Consider the following 10,867-nt stretch of genomic DNA (forward strand, 5'->3'; position numbering starts at 1 on the left):
ACATTCTAGCTCCCACTGTACAAGTTGTAGGTTAGAAAATAAAAATGTGTATGGATTGGCATGGACAGATTGTGCCCAATGTGTGTTTCTTCCACCTTCTCTGTTCGATGAGGAGCCAATAGAGATGTTATGGTTTCAAAAGTCTAAATACACCCATGTCATTAATTTCCTTCTGGCAGTAGAGCATGCTGGGATCTGTAGTGCACATTGAACTGGTCAACAGCACAGGTCATTTAAAAAAAAAAAATCAGTTTGATTTTTTCTGTTGAGGGGGATGGGAGAGACGTGATAGCGCTGCCAGCAGTTATTGCTCACTGCCATATGCAGTCGACTCCGCTATTGATTCTGTCGGAAAACCGGAAACCTGCCACAATGGTGACGAACGGAAACCATTAGCGATGTTTCCGTCGCCATTGATATCAATGGTGACTGAAGCGGAAGCTGTGGTTTCACTATCACTTTCCGTTGCGGGGTTCACGCGACGGAAACCTCCGACGGAACCCCGGAACGGAAAGCGAATGGTGATGTGAACAGGCCCTTATAGGAGTTATGTGCGCTGGGATCTTGAAGCCCGTAAAATTGTATTGACAATCATGTCGCTGGTCCCCTGTATAGTTAATATTTTAGTCTCTTAAATAACTTGCATGACTCCACGTCCGAATGTATAATTTTATATAAACAAAGGAAAAATAACCAGAAAAGATTCAGAGATTCCCAGAATCGCATTAATTTGATTTTCATACGTCTCAGTGGAATCATCAACTTTATAAAACGTGTCCCTTAAGCGCCATTAGTCCTAGAAACCATCATGGCTGCCAGCCAATACCGGCATCAACAGACCAATAGGAAACCCAAATGTCATCCAAGGCTGAATGAAGAACTTCCTACGACATGACCCCAGCGGTGATACTTTATAGGATTATTTTTCTGCTGGGAATCCTGTAATAAAGCAGTTTACAAAGATCGGCACGACTCCAGTGTTTTATGCTTTGAGCGCATGGAAAGTAATTCTTGTTGTCCGAAATATTTGTTTGCAGCCGGTAAAGTAGCAGTCGGCAATTTCCACAATCAATGCCCGCTAAAGCGAGACTCCAAACACCCCCATCGATTCCGGTCCATAGGACGTGTGACTACAATAATAACGGCCTCCGTTGTCTGACTGTGATTTATATTGCTGGAGTCGAATTACAAGACTCGGTTTTATTTTATAAAGGGAGAAGAGAAAATTCCTTTAATCGGACGTCCAACAGCCCAGCATAGACAAGCAATGAAGAGACTCCCCTATATAAAAATCATGGTAATGGTGGCATATTTCATGATCACATGCACCGTGTACCTAGAGGTTCTCTACCTCTTCTCTAAAATGCCCATAAAGAGGGCTTGAGAGCACTGGGCTACCCGGATTGGCACAGGATGCCCGCTGTTTTTGCGCTTTATGGGCACATTTAAAGCCCCGTTGTGTCATGACCCAGGAGCGGTAAAACTCTTATTAAATGTGAGGCCTAAAAGAGTTTTGCAATGTTACCAGGAGATGCATAGTACTAGGATATGCGGTCATTAGCGGATGTAGGGGGATCTGACCACTTCAACCCCCAACGATTACTCGATTGAAGCGGCCCCGATTCTTTGTGGAGATTGTTGTGATTTTCCCCTGCACAGCGGCGCTGCCTTCCAGGCGCCGTGGAGGTTCTGCTACTCAGCCCCTTTGTTTTCATGATCGGTGGGGCCTTGTGGTCAGATCCTTGACAGTCAGCAAGTCATTACTAAACATATGCCATCACTTATGAAGACTGGGAAGAGAACACATACCAAGACTGCAGGGGGCTCTTGCGATCACCTTGAGAGAGCAGCTTCTGTGAGTCAAGGTCACAATGTCCTCCCATTTCCCCTTCCTGTATAAAGTCTTCTTTAAATCTGGAAGAGAGAGAGAAAAATAAATGTAAATAGTCCTTCTTTTATTGTCGATTTTTTTTTTTTTTTTAAATAAGTAACAAAATCTCGGCGGACAAAATCTCAGAAGCAACAAATTAAGCTCAAACGCAAGAGGAAAACAAACAATAAAAAAAGGATCTTCCAGCCTCCGGAACGCTTAAAAACAGATTTAAGGTTGTGCTTCTCAATGTGCGGCAGTTTAAAAAAAATAAAAATAATCGTAGGACTCGTAAGGGGGTAAATAATCTCATGATCTTCACCAGTTGGAATGGAAAAGTTGCAATTTGTGCATAAAAAATAAATAAAAATAAATATATATATTATGTAAAAATCTCTATTAAAGGGCCATTTCCAGCTTATAAATTGAGATAGGATAATGATGGGATATGCCATCACTTTATGATTGGTGGGGGTCGGACCTATGGGACCCCCACAGATCCCAGGAACGATAGGGCTGCAGCGCTAATTTAGCTTTCCGTCCCGCTCAAAGGAGGGGAGAAACAGTGAAGGGGACAGAGGAGCTAAATCATTACTGCAGCCCCTTCATTCTCAGGATCCCAGAGGTCAGACCCGTACGGAAGGGACGGAATATCCTAATCTTGTCCAGGTTATGCAATTTTATCACTAGGTCCAAATTTACTAATTTTTCCTTACTTTTTCCTGACGCAAGTGAGATCTGGGAAATATCCACCAAAAAACGGCACAGGCAGAAAATTATTTAATCACGCATTTTTGAGTAATAATATTTAGCAATAACATCTCCAGGTAACTCCTTGTTTTAAGGTTCATCTTCCTTCTCCTGATTGATGAAGAATCGATCCTGTTGCGCGGACCAGTTCCTAATCTGTCAGTGGTAAATCGCTAATTGTCATGTGAAGACAGAGCAGCTCAGACTTGTGAATAATGCAAGTGTATGGGTGCTGCTGCGGGCACAGTTATGGGGGAACTGAAGCTGGACCTGTTATGGAGGCATAAAGCTGGCCATACATATGCAATAGATGTTGGCAGAGTGTTTGTTTGGCCACCAGCTATTTCACCTGATCCCACTATAAATGTTTTTTGTGCCGGTTTATTTAAATGGGGAGAGGGGGAATAAACCGCGGCAAGACCTCTCTAACAGCGGCTTATCCCCCAGGAGAACAGAGGATCGGCATGTTTAGTCTCCATACTACAGAAATCATTGGGCAATTACATTTATAATGAAAAGTTAAAAACGATCTATTATACTTTATGTTTTAACCACCTACCATTTTCAAGATCTCTGCTTGCTTACAGTAATTGGAAATATTGCTTATAATCAGAGGCTGAATCGGTCTTGATCACACCCTGCACACACATTCATGGATCATTAATAGAGAGGGCACTGATAGGCTGAGGGGATATATTCACACATGGCAGATTTGTTGTAGAAATTTCTGACAATGTCCCGTTCATCTGAATGGGGCTTGCAAAAAATCTGCCGTGTGTGAATATGCCATTAACGGGCCATGTATCTTTGTTTGCTATTCAGTGACAGCAATCACAGATCTTAAAAACGGTAAGAAATTGAGGCACTGAACACATTGTTAGGTTACATAACTTTTAATTCTACAGTGAATGAGATTATTATAGAAAACTGGAAACCCTATTTAGAAAGGGGTTGCTTCGGATACCGCCAAGGGACCAAAGTGAATAAGCGGATTACAGGGCGTCCAGTGGCAGCACCCACAGATATCAGCTGTAATCCGAGAGGGAACCTGGAGGAAAGTGTTCAATTTCCCTGCAGCGCCACCACAGGAGAAATGAAGCATTACACAGTTCCCAATTAAATAAATGGTCTGTCCGTGAAATGTGTTGTAGCGCTTTATAGCCGCTTTCCGCTCTGGCTAATAGACGAGGATCCTGAATGAGGGACACCACCAATAACTCAGAATTCCCTAATAAAGTCATTAAATACATATATATTTTAAAACACACATCTTCTTCAATGTGTTTAAATATAATTTTTAATATTATTGTCAACTGGACCAATAATTCAATATGAAGCACTACAGACCTGTCTTGTGATCGTCTAGGATTTCGTAAGTCCAGATAAAGGTTGGTGGCTCGGCAGTGCAGGAGGTGGCGGGAACAGGCCAAGAGAGAGTCTCCCTGTAATAGAGAGACATGTCAGACAATCTGGATTACCAGTCAGAAGAAGCAACGCACAAGACAGACCGACCTGCTCACGTGGATGACAGAAGACTTGTGCTTCAGCCAAACGCTCCATAACGTAACCAAAGTCTGCCTGTCTCCAAAATACTTCTTGGGCGCCTTCCAAGTTCTTTGCCCTAGGGGAACAAGATCACATTAATCATGGAATAACGGCTGGAGTCATTACTTGTTATACTTATTTCTTACATGCCAAGATATCTGCATCAACATCTCTACTGAGCATCTTCTAGCGACCCTATAAACGCTGTACTAATGGCTGCAATAATGTCCACAAGATGGCCAGAGGGCTGGAGAATAACTTGCCATATAGACCTTTCACCGTCTCAGTCTCTCCTGAATGATTACAGAAGCTGCCACCAGGGGGAGCTGGATGCAGTTGTAATCATACAGCTCCCAATGACTTCAATAGGAGCTTTATAAATTTTAACACCGTGAGCTCCCTCTAGTGGCAGCTGAAAGCAGCCAGAATGTTATCATTTAAAGGGAACCTGTCATCTACATTATGCTGCTCACTGAGGGCATCATAATGTACTGAAAAACACACTGATTTCTGCTGTCTGTCACTTATTTGCTAAAGTGAAGCTGTTTTGAAGAACTTCACCACCGCTATAGAAAAGACACCATTATTTACGAGTTGCTGCTACCTCCGCCCATTCGCCGCTGATTGACAGATTTCTCCCTAGAAGGCCCTGTTCACAGAGGTTTTTTTTGCAGGCGGAAAAATCTGCCTCAAAATTCCTTCTGAAAATCTGAGGAAGATTTTGACCTGCCGGCATAACACTTGCCGCAGTTTTTGCCGCGTTTTTCAGCCGTGGCTATTGAGCGCCATGATGTCAATGGGAGGTCAGAGATGGAAACGCCTAAAGAAAGGGCATGACGCTTCTTTTTCCCCGAGAGCGCTTTTTTCTGCTCCCCTCCCATTAAAATCAATGAGAGGCATTTTCTGACATTTTTTGGAGCGGTTTCTGCGTAAAAAAACTCGCCAAAAAACTCCATGTGAACTTGGTCTTACTGTGCATGGGTAAAATGTAACACAAAATGAAAGTGACACAATTACGTCACCACCGTAGATCACCAGGAATGTAGCCATTACTGCCCAAGACCACCACAGATTATACTGCTATATTCTGCAGACCCTATTGTGTATCAGTGGCACTCTGCATGGTACTACATTGTACAGGTGGCACTGATCTGGCATTGATGGCGCTACCATCATGGGCACTCTAGCTCTTACTGATTTATTTCTGTGCTGTATAGCCAGATTATATATTTCTAAAGTGCGTCTGCCACCAAAATGCAGTTTTCCTATGGCTTTGGGGCAATCATTATAGTCATATGATAAATATATCCTGCACCATGTGACTGGGATTTTCTTGTGTCTATCAAGTGTCTGTGCGCTCCGCAGAACATGTAAAAATCCCCCTTCCTTTAGCAAATCATGCGTACACCCCCGATACAGATATTTAGGCTGACTGTATCCATGTAGAACTGGGGTAGTATTGCCCTTTAAGATTCCAGTATCCATACGTTTAGTTGAAAATGAAGAGATTCTAAAGATCATTTTTATTACATTTTACTAATGAAACAAAAGTTATAAAATAGTGTCTCGGGCCCCCTGCACATGACCGTGCCCGTAATCACTGTCTGAAATTTGCGGGCCGTGGTCCATTATAAAGTATGTGAGCACGGTACGTAAAATAAAAAAAAATAGGACATGTCCTATGTTTTACGGAAGGTTTCTACGGCACGGACTGGGTCCGTAATTACGGACGAAATGTACGGTCGTGTGCATGGGGCCTTAGGCTGTAAAACAAGCACATACCAACCAGCGTCGACCTGGTCACAGACCGGATAACTGAACCTGCGCTCCTTCCTGCACGACTTCTCATAACCCCAGCAGTAATCTAGTTGTGTCAGAAATTCCTAAAAGGTACAAAGGTACAAAACCCTTCATGAGTTGAGAGAGAAAAATCACAGACTGATTTCTAAGGATCCGGGTCTCTCCTTGTCTACATAAGAAGCCTTTTTACATGTTCCCCACTATGTACAGATGTAGCCACGTTTATCTTGACTGATAACTTGCTGCAGCGTGAGCTCACACAACAAAAGCCATTGAAAAGGTAAAGTAAGGGTATGTGCACAAGACCAGCGTTTTACGCCTCGAATTCCAGCTGAAAAGACGGCTCCAATACGTCGGCAAACATCTGCCCATTGCTTGCAATGGGTCTTATGATGTTCTGTGCAGACGAGCTGTCATCTTACGGCGCGTAAAATGGCGGCTCGTCAAAAGAAGTGCAGGACACTTCTTGGGACGTTTTTAGAGCCGTTTTCTCATAGTCTCTATTGAAAACAGCTCCAAAAACGTCCGTAGAAAATGCAGCGAAAAACGCGAGTTGCTCAAAAAACATTCCCTTGAAAACAGCTCCGTATTTTCAGACGTATTTTGTTAATCGTGTGAACATTCCCTTAAACTTTCTTGCCACTGTGTATTTAACGCGTTAAAAGTCAAGATAAAGACGGCTACATCTGTATACAGACCACATAAAGCACAAATGGCGTCATGTATGGGACAGCGAACTCCCCCGACTGCTCCATAACCTTGGATGCTGAAACAGCCACAGGTGCATGTTTACTGCTATAGGGAAAAGAGATAAGCGGCAACTAAACAACCGTTTACTATACTGTTTATCTCCAAGGAACAAAGGATTGAAAGAGACCCAATCCCTGTTTCTCAACAGAACAGTTAGGCCTGTTCACATAAGCGTTTCTTTCCGTTGAGGGGTTCCGTTCCGGGCCGTGTTGCCGTTTTTAACAGCCGATTTTGCATCCGTTTTATTCCCTGTCCGTTTTAAAATCGGATGAATTTAATTTGTAATTTTTTTGCCACACACTTCCCTCTGTAGGTAATGCCACACAGACACCCTTGTAGCTAGTGCCACACAGCCCCCTGTAGGTAATGCCACACAGCCCTCCTGTAAGCAGTGCCACACAACCCCCGTCGGCAGTGCCACACAAACCCCCTGTCGGCAGTGCCACACAGCCCCCTTGTACATATAGTCACCCCCCATAGATGGCACCCCCCCTACTTTCATGTAGGGGACGGCTCCAGGAGATGTCCCTCACTTCACTGTCCATATATGGACAGTGAAGTGAGGGACTTCTCCTGGATCGGAGATTCCCCGGCCACAGCGGTGGGGATTCCGCTTTAGAAGTCCCTGACCTCAGGTGTCCATATATGGACAGTGAAGGCAGGGAGTTCTCCTGGAGCGGAATCCCTGGCCACATTGCCGGGGATTCCGCTTCAGAAGTCTGTGGCGTCACTGTGTCCATATATGGACACAGTGAAATCACGGACTGCTCCTGGAGCAGAATCCCCAATCCCCGGCCACAACGTTGCCGAAGCTGTGGCCGGGGATTCCGCTCCTACAGGAAGCAAAAAAAAAACCTCCTCCTCACATGCACTTCGCACTGTGGGGAGAAGGAGGAGAGAGCGAGCAACGGAAGACACGGCCGTCACTTGTAGCACATTCAAGTGATAAGCCGGCTACATAGACTTCTATGGGAGCCGGGTGGCCGGCCGAAAATAGGGCATGTCCCATTTTTTGACGGCCGGCAAAAAATCGGTCGTGTGAATAGACCCATTAGGGGTCTATTGTTCCTACTGCGGCCTTGTGACGGCCGGAAAACCCGGTCGTGTGAATAAGGTCTTAGGCTTAGGAATGGTAGGACTTACTCTAAAAGGACAGTGGGGGTCCTGACTGCAGGATCTGGCCATATCCTGGTTATTGTGCAAGAAGTAGGGTAAGTGCCCGGCTGGTAGATTGATCTTCTGATAAAACAGGGAAGAGACATTCTGGTCTGCAGAGACAATCAGGCTTTGAGCAGCAAGGTTTACTATGTGTAGTAATAGTCCAGAGATTGAATAGACCATGACAGCGCTCAGCTTCTGGAAATAAAACACAACGGAAAACATTAAGAAAAAATGGAGAATACACAAATGGAAAATAAAGGTTCCCTGATGATAGTCTGATGACATGATACCCCCAGCGACCTGCTGAAATCTTGTGGGAAACGGTCAGGAAGTGTTCAATTTCCCTGCAGCACCACCACTGGAGAAATGAGGCATTACACAGTTTCCATTGAAGTCAATGAGCTGTCTGTGTAATGCAGGAACGTGCCGGGTCCTCCAGACCTAGAAACGCTCTCTGTAGTCGCTCAACTCTGGCTAATAGATGCGGGTCCTGAAGAGGAGGATAATCTTCTATTAACTTATAATTCCTTGATACAGTATTTATAAAATTGTCTCATCACAGTCAATCCCCTGTAATATGAGAGCCACGGCGGTAATCCAGTGATCGCCATGGGTCCGTCTCCAGGGACCCCAGTCACATTCAGCTAGTTTACGATCAGCTACTAATTTTTCCTGCAGCAGCCACTACAGGGAGAATGTGGTATTACATTCCAGCTATTCTGATAACTATCCTATACATTTGAATTGCCACTATATATTACTACATTCTCTGTAGGCGAAACGTGCGGCTGTCCCACCACTCCCCCCAGACATAACAGCTGATCGCTGGGGGTTCGAGCAGCTAGACCCATGGCTCCTTCCTTCTGAGAAGGGGTTGGGACACACTTGTCTGGTGGGTTACCTTTAGATCTCGAGGCCAATAAAAAAACGGGGCATTTTTTTATGCCGCAGTTTTAAAGAAAATGGCGCGTAAAATCAATGCGGGTATGTTTACACAGCCTATTTTCAGCTGAAAATACGAAAGGCTGAACGCCTCGAAACAACTACCCATTGATTTCAATGGGAAAAACTGAGTTTTGTTCCAACGGGACGTTTTTTTTTTGTTTGTTTTTTTAAAACGGCGCGTAAAAAAACGCCCTGTAAAAAAGAAGGGAATGTCACTTGAGCACTTTTTCATTGGGTCAATAGAGAAACAGCTGCAAAAAAGTATCAAATAACGCTCGATGCATAAAAAACGGCTGAAAATCAGAGGCTGTTTTCATTTTACAGCCGTTTTTTGATAAGCGTGTGAATGTACCCTGAGCATGTCACTTCTTGAGCACCGTCAATTTCAGCAGTTTTTGATTCTGCATGTGAACATACCCTGAGGCTACGTTCACACGCTAAACAAAATACGGCTGTAAAATACGGGGCTGTTTTCAAGAGAAAACACCCTCTGATTTTCAGCCGTTTTTTAAACCACAAACATTTTTGAGGCGTTTTTTTTACGGCTGTTTTTGGAGCTGTTTTTCTATTGAGACAATGAAAAACGGCTCCAAAAACGGCTCAAGAAATGGCATGCACTTCTTTTTTTACGTGGGAACGGAACGCCGTTTTTCCCATTGAAATCAATGGGCAGATGTTTGGAGGCGTTCAGCCTCCGTATTTTGAGCCGTTTTTAGCTGCATTTACGGCCCAAAAAATGGCTGAAAACAAGCCGTGTGAACATATCCTGAAGGGTATGACATAGGTTTTCCTTCACCTAGGGCAGAGGTTCAGTTTGCTGCACTAGCCCTGTATCTAAATACCCCGGCCAAAGCAGAGTGGCATCTTGGCCCCGGGACCGTGGACACATGACCCAGCAGTCCTCGCGCACCCTACCCTCAGTTACACCTCTGGGCTTTGCACTAGCGTGGCACATGTTATCTAGAGACACTTGTCATACAGGTCTTATAAACAACACAGGTCAGTTCATCATTAACATTATTACACGCCATAAACGATGCTGTATCGTCACTTTCCGCACTTGTACCCATCAATATAACACTACTGAGTGACGCACTTTTTAATACTCTGGTAAAAAAAAATGCAGTTCAGAGAGACCTGCAGGATCTGCTGGGATTTGTAGTCCCCATTGCAGGGCGCACAAGTGGAGACAATATTGAGGATTTATCCAAACTGCTGCAACAGAAAAGTGGAGTAATTGTCCTTAGCAACCAATCAGGTTGCTGCTTTGATTTTCCAAAGTCTCTCCGAAAAACAAGAGCTGGAATCCGATTGGTTGCTATGGGCAACTACACTTTTACATCGCATCAGTTATAAATCAACTCCTCCCTCCCAAAATAATCCTGTACTCTGCAACCTGAAACTGCAACTCTCAGCCTTCGGCTGTCAGAGCACGCTGGGAGTTGTAGTTTCGCCAGAGCCTGACAGCCACAAGTTGCAAATGAATAAATGCAGCGACACTGTTGACGCTATGAGGATGTGTCATGGCTGTGATCCCTTCATCCATTATTCTCTTACCCGGGTCCAGCTGTTCAGTGTCCGGCCGCATCACCCCTCAGTCTCCGGCTCGCTGTGTAGCGGGAGGCAGGGCCGGCTCTAGTCTCCGCCGGAAACCCGGGGCGGTGATAGGGAGGAGGGTAGTCACCCATTGGGAGGGTGCGGAGGAGACCCGCCTTGTGTGTAGTGACGGGTGTGTCGCGGTATAGGAGCGGGGACAGGGACGGTGCCCATAAGAGCGGAGAGCAGGGAGTACCCGGCACAGTCAGGGGGGCACAGATAGCAGGATACCCGTCCCTTTACCGTGTGCATCCAGCGGAGTAGTGATCCCCCCAGCAGTCCCTAATGTTTGGTGCCTCCAAACCATCACACAGATGTCCAGCAGTTTATTGCCCCGACCAGAAGAGGGCGCTAGTGATTTTTGCAATTTTTTTTTTTTTCCCCTCTGCCCCTGGTATCTAGTGGTTAACTGCCCCTTCTCTGTTCCTATTATGTATTGGTTTGATTCCT

General features: G+C 44.9%; 1 protein-coding gene across 1 annotated transcript in view; it reads right to left on the reverse strand.

The window, feature by feature from the left end:
- EOGT (EGF domain specific O-linked N-acetylglucosamine transferase) overlaps window positions 1-10,658 on the reverse strand; it is a 31,391-nt gene extending 20,733 nt beyond the window's left edge. The window contains exons 1-6 of the mRNA XM_075834014.1: window positions 10,379-10,658; window positions 7,859-8,071; window positions 5,948-6,048; window positions 4,133-4,241; window positions 3,968-4,062; window positions 1,810-1,914 (exon numbers count right to left, since the gene is read on the reverse strand). Of these exons, the coding sequence (XP_075690129.1) occupies window positions 1,810-1,914; window positions 3,968-4,062; window positions 4,133-4,241; window positions 5,948-6,048; window positions 7,859-8,056 (608 nt within the window). The 5' untranslated portion in view covers window positions 8,057-8,071; window positions 10,379-10,658. The remainder of the gene's footprint in view (window positions 1-1,809; window positions 1,915-3,967; window positions 4,063-4,132; window positions 4,242-5,947; window positions 6,049-7,858; window positions 8,072-10,378) is intronic.
- Window positions 10,659-10,867: the final 209 nt, after the last annotated feature.

The sequence above is a fragment of the Rhinoderma darwinii genome, chromosome 7, assembly GCF_050947455.1.
Source record: "Rhinoderma darwinii isolate aRhiDar2 chromosome 7, aRhiDar2.hap1, whole genome shotgun sequence".
NCBI classification, from domain to species: domain Eukaryota; kingdom Metazoa; phylum Chordata; class Amphibia; order Anura; family Rhinodermatidae; genus Rhinoderma; species Rhinoderma darwinii.